This window comes from Salvelinus alpinus, chromosome 11 (genome assembly GCF_045679555.1).
Source record: "Salvelinus alpinus chromosome 11, SLU_Salpinus.1, whole genome shotgun sequence".
Classification (NCBI taxonomy): domain Eukaryota; kingdom Metazoa; phylum Chordata; class Actinopteri; order Salmoniformes; family Salmonidae; genus Salvelinus; species Salvelinus alpinus.
Window position 1 is genome coordinate 8,048,877 of NC_092096.1, and position 21,384 is coordinate 8,070,260.

General features: G+C 42.0%; 1 protein-coding gene across 1 annotated transcript; it reads right to left on the reverse strand.

Moving 5' to 3' along the window:
- Positions 1 to 893: 893 nt before the first annotated feature.
- On the reverse strand, positions 894 to 21,153 carry dera (deoxyribose-phosphate aldolase (putative)). Its single transcript, XM_071331644.1, has 9 exons — positions 20,974 to 21,153; positions 19,710 to 19,807; positions 18,825 to 18,972; positions 17,622 to 17,717; positions 16,938 to 17,072; positions 7,956 to 8,084; positions 4,428 to 4,540; positions 4,045 to 4,194; positions 894 to 2,233 (listed from the first exon to the last, which is right to left on the reverse strand). Exons 1-9 carry the CDS (start codon positions 21,002 to 21,004, stop codon positions 2,177 to 2,179), a joined length of 957 nt encoding a protein of 318 aa, XP_071187745.1. The 5' UTR covers positions 21,005 to 21,153; the 3' UTR covers positions 894 to 2,176.
- Between the last annotated feature and the right edge of the window lie 231 nt (positions 21,154 to 21,384).

Consider the following 21,384-nt stretch of genomic DNA (forward strand, 5'->3'; position numbering starts at 1 on the left):
ACACTGAGGTTACCGCGATAAAGGTTATACACTGAGGATACCGCGATAAAGGTTATATACTGAGGATACCATGATAAAGGTTCAATACTGAGGATACCATGATAAAGGTTATATACTGAGGATACCATGATAAAGGTTAAATACTGAGGATACCATGATAAAGGTTAAATACTGAGGATACCATGATAAAGGTGATATACTGAGGATACCATGATAAAGGTTAAATACTGAGGATACCATGATAAAGGTTAAATACTGAGGATACCATGATAAAGGTTATATACTGAGGATACCATGATAAATGTTAAATACTGAGGATACCATGATAAAGGTTATAAACTGAGGATACCATGATAAAGGTTAAATACTGAGGATACCATGATAAAGGTCATATACTGAGGATACCATGATAAAGGTTATACACAGAGGATACCATGATAAAGGTTATATACTGAGGATACCATAAAGGTTATATACTGAGGATACCATGATAAAGGTTAAATACTGAGGATACCATGATAAAGGTTATAAACTGAGGATACCATGATAAAGGTTAAATACTGAGGATACCATGATAAAGGTCATATACTGAGGATACCATGATAAAGGTTATACACAGAGGATACCATGATAAAGGTTATATACTGAGGATACCATAAAGGTTATATACTGAGGATACCATGATAAAGGGCACACAGACCCTAAAGCTGTTTGTCCGTTAATATCGACGACGTCCTCAGAAAGAGAAACTGTAGTGGTGTATTACAGTTACCCTGTTAGTCAGAGCTGTAGGTCAGAGCTGTAGGTCAGAGCTCCAAAGACCAATTTCCATTTTGTAAGAACCTAATGCACAATACAGTTGTCTTACTTTATCTCCTGTGAATAACAATCCATAATGTTTGATGGTCTTTAATCACACCTCAAGACCTTCAACAAGATGTCCAGACAGACATGATTAGAATGGGTGGCAATCTTTCATTACAACGACAACAGTAATAGAAAACGGAATCAAGATCTTTATATTGTGTATAATATAGTACTCTGAAAACAACTACAATTTAATGGATCATTAAGACTGACTCATCAACACTCAAATCATACAGCATCATAGTTTCACATTGTTTGGATGGGGACTAGATGAAACAATACTGGCTAACTGGCTCAAGGCACAAAGAGTAAGATATTACAGAAGTCTGTCTGGTATATAGTAAAATGGCAGATATACCAGAAGTACTGTATACAGTAAAATGGCAGATATACCAGAAGTATTGTATACAGTAAAATGGCAGATATTCCAGAAATACTGTATATAGTAAAATGGCAGATATACCAGAAGTACGGTATACAGTAAAATGGCAGATATACCAGAAGTACTGTATTCAGTAAAATGGCAGATATACCAGAAGTACTGTATACAGTAAAATGGCAGATATACCAGAAGTACGGTATACAGTAAAATGGCAGATATACCAGAAGTACTGTATACAGTAAAATGGCAGATATACCAGAAGTACTGTATACAGTAAAATGGCAGATACCAGAAGTACGGTATACAGTAAAATGGCAGATATACCAGAAGTACTGTATACAGTAAAATGGCAGATATACCAGAAGTACTGTATACAGTAAAATGGCAGATATACCAGAAGTACTGTATACAGTAAAATGGCAGATATACCAGAAGTATTGTATACAGTAAAATGGCAGATATTCCAGAAATACTGTATATAGTAAAATGGCAGATATACCAGAAGTACTGTATACAGTAAAATGGCAGATACCAGAAGTACGGTATACAGTAAAATGGCAGATATACCAGAAGTACTGTATACAGTAAAATGGCAGATATACCAGAAGTACTGTATACAGTAAAATGGCAGATATACCAGAAGTACTGTAAACAGTAAAATGGCAGAAATACCAGAAGTACTGTATACAGTAAAATGGCAGATATACCAGAAGTACTGTATACAGTAAAATGGCAGATATACCAGAAGTATTGTATACAGTAAAATGGCAGGTTCTCTTTCCTTCACTTGATCTGATCGTCTTCTCAAATCAACACATTCCTGACATGTACAGAGACCTCTTCCAGGAACCTGGACGCAATCTGCACAGCGATAGGCTGGTTCGGTGAGGTTTCGGATTGGTCACTTTGGAAATGGTAACCATGGTTTCAGGCCATGGGCATCTGGTGATAGGCTGCGTAGCGTCCAGTCACGTAATGGTAGATCTGGAGAAAAGAGAGAAACAGGAAATAAAACGGAAGATGAAAGAGGATGACAGGTACAAACACTAGGTTAGATAGAGCGGACCATTTAAATATGACCCTGTTGTTAGGAGGTCTGGAACACTGACATGTACAGGGTTAAAGGTCATGACTAATGGACAAACTAAACCATTATGGTGTCCTACAGTACCAAGCCTTTCCACTCTCAGCACTAATCGCCTCACGTTATGGGACGCGTGTTGGAAGGGAGTGAGTGAGTGTGTGTGTGTGTCTCTGGGTGCTGTATGTGTGTGTGTCTGGGTGCTGTATGTGTGTGTGTCTGGGTGCTGTATGTGTGTGTGTCTGGGTGCTGTATGTGTGTGTGTCTGGGTGCTGTATGTGTGTGTGTCTCTGGGTGCTGTATGTGTGTGTCTGGGTGCTGTATGTGTGTGTGTGTCTCTGGGTGCTGTATGTGTGTGTGTGTCTGGGTGCTGTATGTGTGTGTGTGTCTCTGGGTGCTGTATGTGTGTGTGTCTGGGTGCTGTATGTGTGTGTGTCTCTGGGTGCTGTATGTGTGTGTCTGGGTGCTGTATGTGTGTGTGTGTCTGGGTGCTGTATGTGTGTGTGTCTCTGGGTGCTGTATGTGTGTGTGTGTCTGGGTGCTGTATGTGTGTGTGTGTCTGGGTGCTGTATGTGTGTGTGTCTCTGGGTGCTGTATGTGTGTGTGTCTCTGGGTGCTGTATGTGTGTGTGTGTCTGGGTGCTGTGTGTGTGTGTGTGTCTCTGGGTGCTGTATGTGTGTGTGTGTCTGGGTGCTGTATGTGTGTGTGTGTCTGGGTGCTGTATGTGTGTGTGTGTCTGGGTGCTGTGTGTGTGTGTGTGTCTCTGGGTGCTGTATGTGTGTGTGTGTCTGGGTGCTGTGTGTGTGTCTCTGGGTGCTGTATGTGTGTGTGTGTCTGGGTGCTGTGTGTGTGTGTGTGTCTCTGGGTGCTGTATGTGTGTGTGTGTCTGGGTGCTGTGTGTGTGTGTGTGTGTGTCTGGGTGCTGTGTGTGTGTGTCTGTCTCTGGGTGCTGTATGTGTGTGTGTGTCTGGGTGCTGTGTGTGTGTGTGTGTCTCTGGGTGCTGTATGTGTGTGTGTGTCTGGGTGCTGTGTGTGTGTGTGTGTCTGGGTGCTGTGTGTGTGTGTGTGTCTCTGGGTGCTGTATGTGTGTGTGTGTCTCTGGGTGCTGTATGTGTGTGTGTGTCTCTGGGTGTTGTATGTGTGTGTGTGTCTGGGTGCTGTGTGTGTGTGTGTGTCTGGGTGCTGTGTGTGTGTGTGTGTGTGTGTGTGTGTGTGTGTGTGTACCTGTCTCTCTATGTCAGCCAGCAGGCTACTAGCCCCCAGTCTAAACAGGCGTGTGTGTGTGTGTACCTGTCTCTCTATGTCAGCCAGCAGGCTACTAGCCCCCAGTCTAAAGAGGTGTGTGTGTGTGTACCTGTCTCTCTATGTCAGCCAGCAGGCTACTAGCCCCCAGTCTAAAGAGGTGTGTGTACCTGTCTCTCTATGTCAGCCAGCAGGCTACTAGCCCCCAGTCTAAAGAGGTGTGTGTGTGTACCTGTCTCTCTATGTCAGCCAGCAGGCTACTAGCCCCCAGTCTAAACAGGCGTGTGTGTGTGTACCTGTCTCTCTATGTCAGCCAGCAGGCTACTAGCCCCCAGTCTAAACAGGCGTGTGTGTGTGTGTACCTGTCTCTCTACGTCAGCCAGCAGGCTACTAGCCCCCAGTCTAGAGGCGTGTGTGTGTGTGTGTGTGTGTGTGTGTGTGTGTGTGTGTGTGTGTGTGTGTGTGTGTGTACCTGTCTCTCTATGTCAGCCAGCAGGCTACTAGCCCCCAGTCTAAACAGGCCAGGGCTCAGCCACTCGTCTCCCAGCTCTTCCTTCATCAGAGTCAGCCACACCAGCGACTCCTTGGCAGTACGGATCCCACCGGCAGGCTTAAAACCAACCTAGGGGTGTACAAGTCACAGGACACGGGAACAACAGCTGTGTGTCAGTGAGGCAACAGTACAACTTCACGAGGGATTCTGGGCCATTCCAACAGGAAACGTTGTTTATTTATATCCATTTTAGGTAACTACATTTATCTGATGTTGACCGGCGTTGATTGGAACGGAGGTAATTCAGCTAACTTGACTGAACGGACTCTTAAAGAAAAGCACACACACACTAAGAGCCATACCTTATGTCCAGTTTTCAGGAAGTAGTCCCGGATGGCTCTGACCATCACTATGGCGACAGGGTAGGTAGCGTTGACAGACTCCTTCCCTGTCGACGTCTTGATGAAGTCCGACCCTGTTGTTACACAAAACACACACACACACGTGGTTAAAAAGACGACCTCATTTCATCAACTGACCTTAATGTTCAGCGCATTGGGTGAAGTATTCAGAACCCTGGTCTTCATACACATTTCGTTATGTTAAAATGTAAAAAACTAAATCCTCATCAACCTTCACACAGTACCCCGTAATGACATCACAGTACCCTGTAATGACATCAAAGTACCCCGTAATGACATCACAGTACCCCGTAATGACATCACAGTACCCCGTAATGACATCACAGTACCCCGTAATGACAAAGCGAAACAGGTTTTTAGAAATGTTTGCTGGTCCAGCCAGATCCCAGACTAGAGACCTGAAAATATCTGTGCAGCACCTGACAGAGGTTGAGAGGATCTGCAGAGAAGAATGGGAAAAACTCCCCAAATACAGGAGTGCCAAGCTTGTAACGTCGTACCCAAGAAGACTCGAAGCTGTAATCGCTGCCAAAGGTGCTTCAACAAAGTACTGAGTAAAGGGTCTGAATACTTCTGTAAATGTGATATTTCATATATTTTCTGTAAATATTTATACAAAACAGTTTTTGCTTTGTCATTATGGGGTATTGTGATGTCATTATGGGGTATTGTGATGTCATTATGGGGTATTGTGATGTCATTATGGGGTATTGTGTGAAGTTTGATGATGTGAAAAAATGTAATCCATTTTAGAATAAGGTTGTAACGTAACAAAATGTGGAAAAAGTCAAGGGGTCTGAATACTTTCAGAATGCAGTGAATAACATGCAAGATAACATCTGATGGACAATTTCATGTTATTGTCACCATGACAATTCCTTCTAGACATCAATATGGAATCTATTCAGCTTTTCACCTTTCTACAATTCCAGAAAGATCCCATCCAAGCAGGATGAGCTATAGAAATAGGAAACTAGACATACAGATGACCTACAATACAGTACACACATTTAACATTCTAGAAATTCTAGAAATACATTTTGAATAAAAATAGGACATTTTGAGATGTCATCAGACTGGATTAAAATACAATATGATACTACTACAGTATAAAAGGTACAACTAGTTCTAAAGTATCTCTGACCGAAACAGGATATTACAGTGAGGGCTGCTCTGCTCTCAGGGTCTCCAGTGAGGGCCGCTCTGCTCACAGGGTCTCCAGTGAGGGCCGCTCTGCTCCCAGGGTCTCCAGAGACATTACAGTGAGGGCCGCTCTGCTCCCAGGGCCTCCAGTGACATTACAGTGAGGGCTGCTCTGCTCCCAGGGTCTCCAGTGAGGGCTGCTCTGCTCCCAGGGCCTCCACTGAGGGCCGCTCTGCTCCCAGGGCCTCCACTGAGGGCCACTCTGCTCCCAGGGTCTCCAGTGAGGGCCGCTCTGCTCCCAGGGCCTCCAGTGACATTACAGTGAGGGCTGCTCTGCTCCCAGGGTCTCCAGTGAGGGCTGCTCTGCTCCCAGGGCCTCCACTGAGGGCCGCTCTGCTCCCAGGGTCTCCAGTGAGGGCCGCTCTGCTCCCAGGGTCTCCAGAGACATTACAGTGAGGGCCGCTCTGCTCCCAGGGCCTCCAGTGACATTACAGTGAGGGCTGCTCTGCTCCCAGGGTCTCCAGTGAGGGCTGCTCTGCTCCCAGGGTCTCCAGAGAGGGCTGCTCTGCTCCCAGGGTCTCAATTGAGGGCCGCTCTGCTCTCAGGGTCTCCAGAGACATTACAGTGAGGGACACTCTGCTCCCAGCGTCTCCAGTGAGGGCCGCTCTGCTCCCAGCGTCTCCAGTGAGGGCCGCTCTGCTCCCAGGGTCTCCAGTGAGGGCCGCTCTGCTCCCAGGGCCTCCAGTGAGGGCCGCTCTGCTCCCAGGGCCTCCAGTGAGGGCCGCTCTGCTCCCAGGGCCTCCAGTGAGGGCCGCTCTGCTCCCAGGGCCTCCAGTGAGGGCCGCTCTGCTCCCAGGGCCTCCAGTGAGGGCCGCTCTGCTCCCAGGGTCTCCAGTGAGGGCCGCTCTGCTCCCAGGGCCTCCAGTGAGGGCCGCTCTGCTCCCAGGGCCTCCAGAGCCAGAGGAGAACATATGGTGTCTGTGACACTGTGACAGGGCTAACAGAGGGTATGTGCTGCTGCCTCATCAATATAACCCTTCATTTATCCCCTTCCCTTCCCTCCCTCCCATCCTTACATTTATCCCCTTCCTTTCCTTCTGAGACAATTATGTCTTATCAGCTTTCTGGATAAAAATAGAAGCTGAAATGACAGGCTTTTAATAGATGAACCACAAACCCTGGTAAGAAACAGCACCATCCCTCTATTCTCCTCCTCTCCTTCTTTCCCTCCATCCCTCCTCCCCCTAGTCTCTAACGACAGCTCATTACGACACTGATGAACACGTTACACTGCATTACAGACATGTACTATGTGTTTTTACATTACTAGAATATTTTACAGACATGTACTATGTGTTTTTACATTAGACTGATGAACACTTTACAGACATGTACTATGTATTTTTAGTCAGAGTATCTCTCTCTCTCTCTCTCTCTCTCTCTCTCTCTCTCTCTCTCTCTCTCTCTCTCTCTCTCTCTCTCTCTCTCTCTCTCTCTCTCTCTCTCTCTCTCTCTCTCTCTCTCTCTCTCTCTCTCTCTCTCTCTCTCTCTCTCTCTCTCTCTCTCGCTCTCTCTCTCGCTCTCTCTCGCTCTCTCTCGCTCTCTCTCGCTCTCTCTCGCTCTTCGTCAAAACCCTCTCTCACCATCTTTCCCTCTCTCCTCATCCCCCACTCAGACGGAGGAGTAATTCTGTACATTGGTTATGGGGGATGTTAATGAGCTGATAATTGATAGAGGTTATTAAACCAGGATGGCGGTAATGACGCTCGTTTCATTTGGCTAGCGTGGGCAAGCAGGCAGAGTGTGTGTGTGTGTGTGGCGGAGTAAAATAGCCGCCGTCATAGATTAATAGGCAAAATTATCATTCAATTTCTGGAATCTCATACGCAATTTATAGAACAAGGGGAGATTAAGGAGCAAGCGCTGAGACAAAAGCAATGTATTTTAATAATGATCTCTATCGGACCGGCTGACAATTTGGTACAGTAATCAGGCTTATTATGTGACGGGTAGCTAAGTGTACAGTTCAGGGTGTGTGTGTGTGTGCGAGAGAAAAAGAGAGACAGAGAGAGAGAGAGAGTGTTCATCAGGTTAGCTAAGTACAGAGACAGAGAGTACAGCCTGAACAACAGCGCCCCCCACAGGAGAACGTGACAAACTGCACCATGTGTAAAACAATATCACTGGGCCTGATTCACAGGAGAGATGAGAGCATTCAACTCTGATTCTCACAAACCATTCATCAACGAGAGAAAAATGTGAGTTGGATCTCAAGTGCATATAATAGCACCCTGTGTGTACGTGTGAGAGAGAGGGAACACTCACCAGCCATCATAGCCACCAGACTAGCCTTGTAGACGTTGGTGTAGGTCCCCAGCTCTCCTATAGCCAGGATGGACTTCATGTGAGCCTCCCCACAGGCCTCTCTGAACTGACACACCTCATCGTACACGGCTGAGGAGAGACAGAGGGGGTTGAAATGGAAACTTTACTGAGGAGACAGAGGGGATTGAAATGGAAACTTTACTGAGGAGAGACACTCCACCACACACCTTCACTGTCATAGCAACACCATAGCTCACACTGCCATAGCAACACCATAGCTCATACTGCCATAGCAAAGCCATAGCTCATACTGCCATAGCAACATCATAGTTCATACTGCCATAGCAACATCATAGCTCATACTGTCATAGCAACACCATAGCTCATACTGCCATAGCAACATCATAGTTCATACCGCCACTGCAACATCATTCATCAACACCTGCCAGTTGAGGACTTGAGGCATCCGTTTCTCAAACTAGACACTCTAATGTACGTGTCCTCTTGCTCAGTTGTGCACCGGGGCCTCCCACTCCTCTTTCTATTCTGGTTAGAGCCAGTTTGTGCTGTTCTGTGAAGGGAGTAGTAGACAGCGTTGTACGAGATCTTCAGTGTCTTGGCAATTTCTCGCATGGAAAAGCCTTCATTTCTCAGAACAAGAATAGACTGATGAGTTTCAGAAGAAAGTTCTTTGTTTCTGGCTATTTTGAGCCTGTAATCGAACCCACAAATGCTGATGCTCCAGATACTCAACTAGTCTAAAGGCCAGTTTTATTGCTTCTTTAATCAGAACAACAGTTTTCAGCAGTGCTAACATAAAGGCAAAAGGGTTTTCTAATGATCAATTAGTCTTTTAAAATGATAAACTTGGATTAGCTAACACAACGTGCCATTGGAACACAGGAGTGATGGTTGCTGATAATGGACCTCTGTACACCTACGTAGATATTCCATAAAAAAATCTGCTGTTTCCAGCTACAATAGTCATTTACAACATTAACAATTGCAAAAGGGTATATGTACACTGTATATTTGATCAATTTGATGTTATTTTAATGGACAAAAAAAAGGACATTTCTAAGTGACCACAAACTTTTATATGTTTACATGTTCCAGTTGACTGACTATGTTTACATGTTCCAGTTGACTGACTATGTTTACATGTTCCAGTTGACTGACTATGTTTACATGTTCCAGTTGATTGTATGTTTACATATTCCAGTTGATTGTATGTTTACATATTCCAGCTGACTGTATGTTTACATGTTCCAGTTGACTGACTGTATGTTTACATGTTCCAGTTGACTGACTGTATGTTTACATGTTCCAGTTGACTGACTGTATGTTTACATGTTCCAGTTGACTGACTGTATGTTTACATGTTCCAGTTGACTGACTGTATGCTTACATGTTCCAGTTGACTGACTGTATGTTTACATGTTCCAGTTGACTGACTGTATGCTTACATGTTCCAGTTGACTGACTGTATGTTTACATGTTCCAGTTGACTGACTGTATGCTTACATGTTCCAGTTGACTGACTGTATGTTTACATGTTCCAGTTGACTGACTGTATGTTTACATGTTCCAGTTGACTGACTGTATGTTTACATGTTCCAGTTGACTGACTGTATGTTTACATGTTCCAGTTGACTGACTGTATGTTTACATGTTCCAGTTGACTGACTGTATGTTTACATGTTCCAGTTGACTGACTGTATGTCTACATGTTCCAGTTGACTGACTGTATGTTTACATGTTCCAGTTGACTGACTGTATGCTTACATGTTCCAGTTGACTGACTGTATGTTTACATGTTCCAGTTGACTGTATGTTTACATGTTCCAGTTGACTGTATGTTTACATGTTCCAGTTGACTGTATGTTTACATGTTCCAGCTGACTGTATATGTTTACATGTTCCAGCTGACTGTATATGTTTACATGTTCCAGCTGACTGTATATGTTTACATGTTCCAGCTGACTGTATATGTTTACATGTTCCAGCTGACTGTATATGTTTACATGTTCCAGCTGACTGTATATGTTTACATGTTCCAGCTGACTGTATGTTTACATGTTCCAGCTGACTGTACATGTTTACATGTTCCAGCTGACTGTACATGTTTACATGTTCCAGCTGACTGTACATGTTTACATGTTCCAGTTGACTGTACATGTTCCAGTTGACTGTATATGTTTACATGTTCCAGCTGACTGTATATGTTTACATGTTCCAGCTGACTGTATATGTTTACATGTTCCAGTTGACTGTATGTTTACATGTTCCAGCTGACTGTATATGTTTACATGTTCCAGCTGACTGTATATGTTTACATGTTCCAGCTGACTGTATATGTTTACATGTTCCAGCTGACTGTATGTTTACATGTTCCAGTTGACTGTATGTTTACATGTTCCAGCTGACTGTATATGTTTACATATTCCAGCTGACTGTATGTTTACATGTTCCAGTTGACTGACTGTATGTTTACATGTTCCAGTTGACTGACTGTATGTTTACATGTTCCAGTTGACTGTATGTTTACATGTTCCAGTTGACTGTATGTTTACATGTTCCAGTTGACTGTATATGTTTACATGTTCCAGCTGACTGTATATGTTTACATGTTCCAGCTGACTGTATATGTTTACATGTTCCAGTTGACTGTATGTTTACATGTTCCAGCTGACTGTATATGTTTACATGTTCCAGCTGACTGTATATGTTTACATATTCCAGCTGACTGTATATGTTTACATGTTCCAGCTGACTGTATATGTTTACATGTTCCAGCTGACTGTATATGTTTACATGTTCCAGCTGACTGTATATGTTTACATGTTCCAGCTGACTGTATGTTTACATGTTCCAGTTGACTGTATGTTTACATGTTCCAGCTGACTGTATATGTTTACATATTCCAGCTGACTGTATATGTTTACATATTCCAGCTGACTGTATATGTTTACATATTCCAGCTGACTGTATATGTTTACATATTCCAGCTGACTGTATGTTTACATGTTCCAGTTGACTGACTGTATGTTTACATGTTCCAGTTGATTGACTGTATGTTTACATGTTCCAGTTGACTGACTGTATGTTTACATGTTCCAGCTGACTGTATGTTTACATGTTCCAGTTGACTGACTGTATGTTTACATGTTCCAGTTGACTGACTGTATGTTTACATGTTCCAGTTGACTGTATGTTTACATGTTCCAGTTGACTGTATGTTTACATGTTCCAGCTGACTGTATATGTTTACATGTTCCAGCTGACTGTATATGTTTACATGTTCCAGCTGACTGTATATGTTTACATGTTCCAGCTGACTGTATATGTTTACATGTTCCAGCTGACTGTATATGTTTACATGTTCCAGCTGACTGTATATGTTTACATGTTCCAGCTGACTGTATATGTTTACATGTTCCAGCTGACTGTATATGTTTACATGTTCCAGTTGACTGACTGTATATGTTTACATGTTCCAGCTGACTGTATGTTTACATGTTCCAGCTGACTGTATATGTTTACATATTCCAGCTGACTGTATGTTTACATGTTCCAGTTGACTGACTGTATGTTTACATGTTCCAGCTGACTGTATGTTTACATGTTCCAGCTGACTGTATGTTTACATGTTCCAGCTGACTGTATGTTTACATGTTCCAGCTGACTGTATGTTTACATGTTCCAGCTGACTGTATATGTTTACATGTTCCAGCTGACTGTATATGTTTACATGTTCCAGCTGACTGTATATGTTTACATGTTCCAGCTGACTGTATATGTTTACATGTTCCAGCTGACTGTATATGTTTACATGTTCCAGCTGACTGTATATGTTTACATGTTCCAGCTGACTGTATATGTTTACATGTTCCAGCTGACTGTATATGTTTACATGTTCCAGCTGACTGTATATGTTTACATGTTCCAGTTGACTGACTGTATATGTTTACATGTTCCAGCTGACTGTATGTTTACATGTTCCAGCTGACTGTATATGTTTACATATTCCAGCTGACTGTATGTTTACATGTTCCAGTTGACTGACTGTATGTTTACATGTTCCAGTTGACTGTATGTTTACATGTTCCAGTTGACTGTATGTTTACATGTTCCAGTTGACTGTATATGTTTACATGTTCCAGCTGACTGTATATGTTTACATGTTCCAGCTGACTGTATATGTTTACATGTTCCAGCTGACTGTATATGTTTACATGTTCCAGTTGACTGACTGTATATGTTTACATGTTCCAGCTGACTGTATGTTTACATGTTCCAGCTGACTGTATATGTTTACATATTCCAGCTGACTGTATGTTTACATGTTCCAGTTGACTGACTGTATGTTTACATGTTCCAGTTGACTGTATGTTTACATGTTCCAGTTGACTGTATGTTTACATGTTCCAGTTGACTGTATATGTTTACATGTTCCAGCTGACTGTATATGTTTACATGTTCCAGTTGACTGACTGTATATGTTTACATGTTCCAGCTGACTGTATGTTTACATGTTCCAGCTGACTGTATATGTTTACATATTCCAGCTGACTGTATGTTTACATGTTCCAGTTGACTGACTGTATGTTTACATGTTCCAGTTGACTGTATGTTTACATGTTCCAGTTGACTGTATGTTTACATGTTCCAGTTGACTGTATATGTTTACATGTTCCAGCTGACTGTATATGTTTACATGTTCCAGCTGACTGTATATGTTTACATGTTCCAGTTGACTGTATGTTTACATGTTCCAGCTGACTGTATATGTTTACATGTTCCAGCTGACTGTATATGTTTACATATTCCAGCTGACTGTATATGTTTACATGTTCCAGCTGACTGTATATGTTTACATGTTCCAGCTGACTGTATATGTTTACATGTTCCAGCTGACTGTATATGTTTACATGTTCCAGCTGACTGTATATGTTTACATGTTCCAGCTGACTGTATGTTTACATGTTCCAGTTGACTGTATGTTTACATGTTCCAGCTGACTGTATATGTTTACATATTCCAGCTGACTGTATGTTTACATGTTCCAGTTGACTGACTGTATGTTTACATGTTCCAGTTGACTGACTGTATGTTTACATGTTCCAGTTGACTGACTGTATGCTTACATGTTCCAGTTGACTGACTGTATGTTTACATGTTCCAGTTGACTGTATGTTTACATGTTCCAGTTGACTGTATGTTTACATGTTCCAGCTGACTGTATATGTTTACATGTTCCAGCTGACTGTATATGTTTACATGTTCCAGCTGACTGTATATGTTTACATGTTCCAGCTGACTGTATATGTTTACATGTTCCAGCTGACTGTATATGTTTACATGTTCCAGCTGACTGTATATGTTTACATGTTCCAGTTGACTGACTGTATATGTTTACATGTTCCAGCTGACTGTATGTTTACATGTTCCAGCTGACTGTATATGTTTACATATTCCAGCTGACTGTATGTTTACATGTTCCAGTTGACTGACTGTATGTTTACATGTTCCAGTTGACTGACTGACTATGTTTACATGTTCCAGCTGACTGTATATGTTTACATGTTCCAGCTGACTGTATGTTTACATGTTCCAGCTGACTGTATGTTTACATGTTCCAGCTGACTGTATATGTTTACATGTTCCAGCTGACTGTATATGTTTACATGTTCCAGCTGACTGTATATGTTTACATGTTCCAGTTGACTGACTGTATATGTTTACATGTTCCAGCTGACTGTATATGTTTACATATTCCAGCTGACTGTATATGTTTACATATTCCAGCTGACTGTATATGTTTACATGTTCCAGTTGACTGACTGTATATGTTTACATGTTCCAGTTGACTGACTGTATGTTTACATGTTCCAGTTGACTGACTGTATGTTTACATGTTCCAGCTGACTGTATATGTTTACATGTTCCAGCTGACTGTATGTTTACATGTTCCAGCTGACTGTATGTTTACATGTTCCAGCTGACTGTATATGTTTACATGTTCCAGCTGACTGTATATGTTTACATGTTCCAGCTGACTGTATATGTTTACATGTTCCAGCTGACTGTATGTTTACATGTTCCAGCTGACTGTATGTTTACATGTTCCAGCTGACTGTATGTTTACATGTTCCAGCTGACTGTATGTTTACATGTTCCAGCTGACTGTATATGTTTACATGTTCCAGCTGACTGTATATGTTTACATGTTCCAGCTGACTGTATGTTTACATGTTCCAGCTGACTGTATGTTTACATGTTCCAGCTGACTGTATGTTTACATGTTCCAGCTGACTGTATGTTTACATGTTCCAGCTGACTGTATGTTTACATGTTCCAGCTGACTGTATGTTTACATGTTCCAGCTGACTGTATGTTTACATGTTCCAGCTGACTGTATGTTTACATGTTCCAGCTGACTGTATGTTTACATGTTCCAGCTGACTGTATGTTTACATGTTCCAGCTGACTGTATGTTTACATGTTCCAGCTGACTGTATGTTTACATGTTCCAGCTGACTGTATGTTTACATGTTCCAGCTGACTGTATGTTTACATGTTCCAGTTGACTGTATGTTTACATGTTCCAGTTGACTGTATGTTTACATGTTCCAGCTGACTATGTTTACATGTTCCAGCTGACTGTAAGTTTACATGTTCCAGTTGACTGTATATGTTTACATGTTCCAGCTGACTGTATTTGTTTACATGTTCCAGTTGACTGTATGTTTACATGTTCCAGCTGACTGTATGTTTACATGTTCCAGTTGACTGTATGTTTACATGTTCCAGTTGACTGTATGTTTACATGTTCCAGTTGACTGTATGTTTACATGTTCCAGCTGACTGTATATGTTTACATGTTCCAGCTGACTGTATATGTTTACATGTTCCAGCTGACTGTATGTTTACATGTTCCAGCTGACTGTATGTTTACATGTTCCAGCTGACTGTATATGTTTACATGTTCCAGTTGACTGTATGTTTACATGTTCCAGTTGACTGTATGTTTACATGTTCCAGCTGACTGTATGTTTACATGTTCCAGTTGACTGTATGTTTACATGTTCCAGTTGACTGTATGTTTACATGTTCCAGTTGACTGTATGTTTACATGTTCCAGTTGACTGTATGTTTACATGTTCCAGTTGACTGTATGTTTACATGTTCCAGCTGACTGTATGTTTACATGTTCCAGTTGACTGTATGTTTACATGTTCCAGTTGACTGTATGTTTACATGTTCCAGCTGACTGTATGTTTACATGTTCCAGCTGACTGTATGTTTACATGTTCCAGCTGACTGTATGTTTACATGTTCCAGCTGACTGTATGTTTACATGTTCCAGTTGACTGTATGTTTACATGTTCCAGCTGACTGTATATGTTTACATGTTCCAGTTGACTGTATGTTTACATGTTCCAGTTGACTGTATATGTTTACATGTTCCAGTTGACTGTATGTTTACATGTTCCAGCTGACTGTATATGTTTACATGTTCCAGCTGACTGTATATGTTTACATGTTCCAGCTGACTGTATGTTTACATGTTCCAGCTGACTGTATGTTTACATGTTCCAGCTGACTGTATATGTTTACATGTTCCAGTTGACTGTATGTTTACATGTTCCAGCTGACTGTATGTTTACATGTTCCAGTTGACTGTATGTTTACATGTTCCAGTTGACTGTATGTTTACATGTTCCAGTTGACTGTATGTTTACATGTTCCAGTTGACTGTATGTTTACATGTTCCAGTTGACTGTATGTTTACATGTTCCAGCTGACTGTATGTTTACATGTTCCAGTTGACTGTATGTTTACATGTTCCAGTTGACTGTATGTTTACATGTTCCAGTTGACTGTATGTTTACATGTTCCAGCTGACTGTATGTTTACATGTTCCAGCTGACTGTATGTTTACATGTTCCAGCTGACTGTATGTTTACATGTTCCAGCTGACTGTATGTTTACATGTTCCAGTTGACTGTATGTTTACATGTTCCAGCTGACTGTATATGTTTACATGTTCCAGTTGACTGTATGTTTACATGTTCCAGTTGACTGTATATGTTTACATGTTCCAGTTGACTGTATGTTTACATGTTCCAGCTGACTGTATGTTTACATGTTCCAGTTGACTGTATATGTTTACATGTTCCAGTTGACTGTATGTTTACATGTTCCAGCTGACTGTATGTTTACATGTTCCAGTTGACTGTATATGTTTACATGTTCCAGTTGACTGTATATGTTTACATGTTCCAGTTGACTGTATGTTTACATGTTCCAGTTGACTGTATGTTTACATGTTCCAGCTGACTGTATGTTTACATGTTCCAGTTGACTGTATGTTTACATGTTCCAGCTGACTGTATGTTTACATGTTCCAGTTGACTGTATGTTTACATGTTCCAGTTGACTGTATGTTTACATGTTCCAGTTGACTGTATGTTTACATGTTCCAGTTGACTGTATGTTTACATGTTCCAGCTGACTGTATGTTTACATGTTCCAGTTGACTGTATGTTTACATGTTCCAGTTGACTGTATGTTTACATGTTCCAGCTGACTGTATGTTTACATGTTCCAGCTGACTGTATGTTTACATGTTCCAGCTGACTGTATGTTTACATGTTCCAGTTGACTGTATGTTTACATGTTCCAGTTGACTGTATATGTTTACATGTTCCAGTTGACTGTATGTTTACATGTTCCAGTTGACTGTATATGTTTACATGTTCCAGTTGACTGTATGTTTACATGTTCCAGTTGACTATGTTTACATGTTCCAGTTGACTGTATGTTTACATGTTCCAGTTGACTGTATGTTTACATGTTCCAGCTGACTGTATGTATGTAACAGGCTGTTCAGGAAGCAACGGGTGTTCCAACACCGGTACTAGCCAGATGTACCTAATAAAGTGTCTGGTTGAGTGTCTATAATAATATATACCATACCTTCCCACTGTCCAGTGAGGGCCAGAGTCCTGTTAATCACTATATCTATCTCCATAGCTCCATCCTCTACAGCCATACGGACCTCCTCCAGCCTGGTCTTCAGAGAGGTCTGGCCCGCAGGGAAGCCTGTCGCCACTGAGGAGAGGAGCAGCAGGATGGACAGAGAGAAGACAGTGGCTTTGTTGAGTCACTATCTATAGTTTTTCCATGTAATTTGTTATTTCATTCGTGTTGTGGCTGTATGAGCCGTTTATGTGTTATAATTAAGCAGTAAGGCCCGAGGAAGTGTGGTATATGGCCAATATACCACGTCTAAGGGGTTTTCTAAAGCACGACGCAACGCTGAGTGCCTGGACACAGCCCTTAGCCGTGGTATATTGGTCATATATCACAAACCCCTGAGGTGCCTTTTTGCTATTATAAACTGGTTACCAATGTAATTAGAGCAGTAAAAATACATGTTTGGTCACACCCGTGGTATACGGTCTGATATACCATGGTTGTCAGCCAATCAGCATTCAGGGCTCAAACCTCCCAGTTTATTATTACATATATGAATCGATCAATAAATCAAAATAACAAAGAAACACACAACCAATTAGAGGATGATGGAAGTGACAACATAGACCTGGACTGTCCAACTACGGAATGATACGGAGGTAGACTTCCTCCTCTCTCTCTTACCTGAGGCGACAGGTAGGCTGGAGTTGGCTGCTTTCAGTGACTTCACAGCATCAGCCACACGAGACGGGTACACGCACACTGCTGCAGTAGTCACACCTAGATACACAGATACAACCAGTACATATAGTTACATACACCTCTTAGCTAACTGAGACAGATACAAACACTGCTGCAGTAGTCACACCTAGATACACAGATACAACCAGTACATTTAGTTACATACACCTCTTAGCTAACTGAGACAGATACGCACACTGCTGCAGTAGTCACACCTAGATACACAGATACAACCAGTACATATAGTTACATACACCTCTTAGCTAACTGAGACAGACACGCACACTGCTGCAGTAGTCACACCTAGATACACAGATACAACCAGAACATATAGCTACTCTTCACTCTTTGCCAACACCAAAGATAGGCCTATCGTGTGGAACATAAGAGTATGTCGCCCTCTAGTGGGCAAAATAAGGAGCACGTCGCCCTCTACTGGGCAAAATAAGGAGCACGTCGCCCTCTAGTGGATAAATAAGGAGCACGTCGCCCTCTAGTGGCTAAATAAGGAGCACGTCGCCCTCTAGTGGCTAAATAAGGAGCACGTCGCACTCTAGTGGGTAAATAAGGAGCACGTCGCCCTCTAGTGGGCAAAATAAGGAGCACGACGCCCTCTAGTGGCTAAATAAGGAGCACGTCGCCCTCTAGTGGGCTAAATAAGGAGCACGTCGCCCTCTAGTGGCTAAATAAGGAGCACGTCGCCCTCTAGTGGCTAAATAAGGAGCACGTCGCCCTCTAGTGGGCAAAATAAGGAGCACGTCGCCCTCTAGTGGGCAAAATAAGGAGCACGTCGCCCTCTAGTGGGCAAAATAAGGAGCATGTCGCCCTCTAGTGGCTTAATAAGGAGCATGTCGCCCTCTAGTGGGCAAAATAAGGAGCATGTCGCCCTCTAGTGGGCAAAATAAGGAGCATGTCGCCCTCTAGTGGGCAAAATAAGGAGCATGTCGCCCTCTAGTGGGCAAAATAAGGAGCATGTCGCCCTCTAGTGGGCAAAATAAGGAGCATGTCGCCCTCTAGTGGCTAAATAAGAAGCATGTCGCCCTCTAGTGGCTAAATAAGGAGCATGTCGCCCTCTAGTGACTAAATAAGGAGCATGTCGCCCTCTAGTGGCTCAATAAGTAGTATGACAGACACCCATCCCACTACCTTTGTCCTGCATGTCCATGCTCTTCAGCAGGTCGTTGCGTACAGGCTGGGTAGCCTTCATACACAGCCGGTGGACGTTGCCGGGCGTGTCGTCACCAGCCAGGGTCGTCAGGTCAATACAGGTGACCGCCCGCAGAAGCCACGCCGCCTGGCGACAGACAGAGAGCATTACGGGTAATGTTGTAACACAGAGCCAGATGTCAACTCATACCGGTGGTTGTTTAACTGTTTGTTCTCAATACAAGCGGTTGGTGTGGACAACACTTCAACACTGGATAACATACAAAACCACACCAGACATACTGCATATACTTATTCTAATAGTAGGATACAAACTGAGAATACAGTATATACTTATTCTAATAGTAGGATACAAACTGAGAATACTGTATATACTTATTCTAATAGTAGGATACAAACTGAGAATACTGTATATACTTATTCTAATAGTAGGATACAAACTGAGAATACTGTATATCCTTATTCTAATAGTAGGATACAAACTGAGAATACTGCATATCCTTATTCTAATAGTAGGATACAAACTGAGAATACTGCATATACTTATTCTAATAGTAGGATACAGACTGAGAATACTGCATATCCTTATTCTAATAGTAGGATACAAACTGAGAATACTGCATATCCTGATTCTAATAGTAGGATACAAACTGATCATCACTTTATCCGTTCATCTTGTGTGTCTTATGAGACTTATAGGAAAGCATTGGAGATGAAGGTATTACACACACACACACACACACACACACACACACACACACACACACACACACACACACACACACACACACACACACACACACACACACACACACACACACACACACACACACACACACACAAAGCTAGCCCCAAAGCTCCTACCTGCCACTGTTTCTTGTTCTTGTTGCGTCCCTGGATCTGCTGAGCTCTCTTCAGCACTGCCTGGGTGTTCACCCGCACCCTGGACACCCACTCCAGGTCTGACACACACCCACCCACCCACCCCCACACACACACACACACACACACAATATGGAAGGTTGATAAGAAACACTTTAGTTGGTATGTGGTCGCTGTCCACAACGTTTCCATTTTAGTTTATATTGAGGTATAAGTAGGTTCTCACTGAATCCACTATTCTGTTCAGATATCTACTGAATATCAAGTAGGCTTACAGCAGTTAACCGATGGTTACGTTGTTAACTGTATCGAAATGTTTTCCGGGATCTTAGTACAGTCAGACAACAAGAGATCACTGATAGTCACATGATTCACCCTGGCTGCACTGAGTGTCATGTGAAACATATTATCCAGGACATCATGAGTCAAGACCACCAACATTCAGTAATTCAGCATGTAACGTTAACTAGCTACTATCTTTAGTGTTCACTAGACACGATAAAATATCTCTGATCCCTGCATGTAACGTTAACTAGCTACTATCTTTAGTGTTCACTGTTCACTAGACACGATAAAATATCTCTGATCCCTGCATGTAACGTTAACTAGCTACTATCTTTAGTGTTCACTAGACACGATAAAATATCTCTGATCCCTGCATGTAACGTTAACTAGCTACTATCTTTAGTGTTCACTGTTCACTAGACACGATAAAATATCTCTGATCCCTGCATGTAACGTTAACTAGCTACTAACTTTAGTGTTCACTGTTGACTAGACACGATAATTTATCTCTGATCTCTGCATGTAACGTTAACTAGCTACTATCTTTAGTGTTCACTAGACACGATAAATTATCTCTGATCTCTGCATGTAACGTTAACTAGCTACTATCTTTAGTGTTCACTAGACACGATACAGTATCTCTAATCTCTGCATGTTACTTAACTAAGGTTAGACATATATATTAAACAAGTTGACAGGCAAACTGTGCAGTGACTGTAATACACGAGAGCGGTAACGTTACTTCTTACATGTGTTTGAAACCAAACTCTTCCTGTTAGGCCTAAGTGTCACAGTCAAAACTATCAAGAATGTCCTAAACATAAAACACACCCTCTATGGTAGTAGCTAAAGTTGATACTGGCTAGCTGCACATGCTAACACAATCGATAGCTATTTCACTGGATTTTACTAATGTTTCAGGATAAACATGTATTTCCCACAATAAAGAAGCGAGTCTTACCAAGGGGCATTCCCGGGTTTCTTGCAGACATGGTTAACGCTGATTTAACGACCAAACTCTGTTATTTTTCCATCAGATTCACCTAGCAAGCTAATTTGCTACCAGCAGAGTTTACAATCCAAGGACCTCTTCCTTAATGTATAGTTACCGCCCCCCTCAATCCACCAATCACGGTTCAGCTCGAAATGGCGTCGAAAGATGTACATTTGAAGGATCCTCCACAATTAAAAAAGATGAGTGACATATTTTCAATTATAATTTTTAAAAAATTCATAAGAATGTTTTAACCAAAAGTTCTACTTATACATTCTGTATTTATTGTGTCAATAACTGATCCCTTCAATTATTTATTTTTTAAATATTAAAAAAAATCAAAGCAATCGATTTAACCAGGCTATTTCTTAGTCCTTC

Bases quoted from the DNA above. Each gene is read 5' to 3' on its own strand.
- dera (XM_071331644.1), bottom strand. From the start codon at position 21,004: ATGTCTGCAAGAAACCCGGGAATGCCCCTTG. The intron at 17,073-17,621 runs GTAAGAGAGAGA...TCCTCTCCTCAG, and splicing joins CAGCCTACCTGTCGCCTCAG to TGGCGACAGGCTTCCCTGCG. The intron at 4,541-7,955 runs GTGAGTGTTCCC...GTGTAACAACAG, and splicing joins TCTGGTGGCTATGATGGCTG to GGTCGGACTTCATCAAGACG.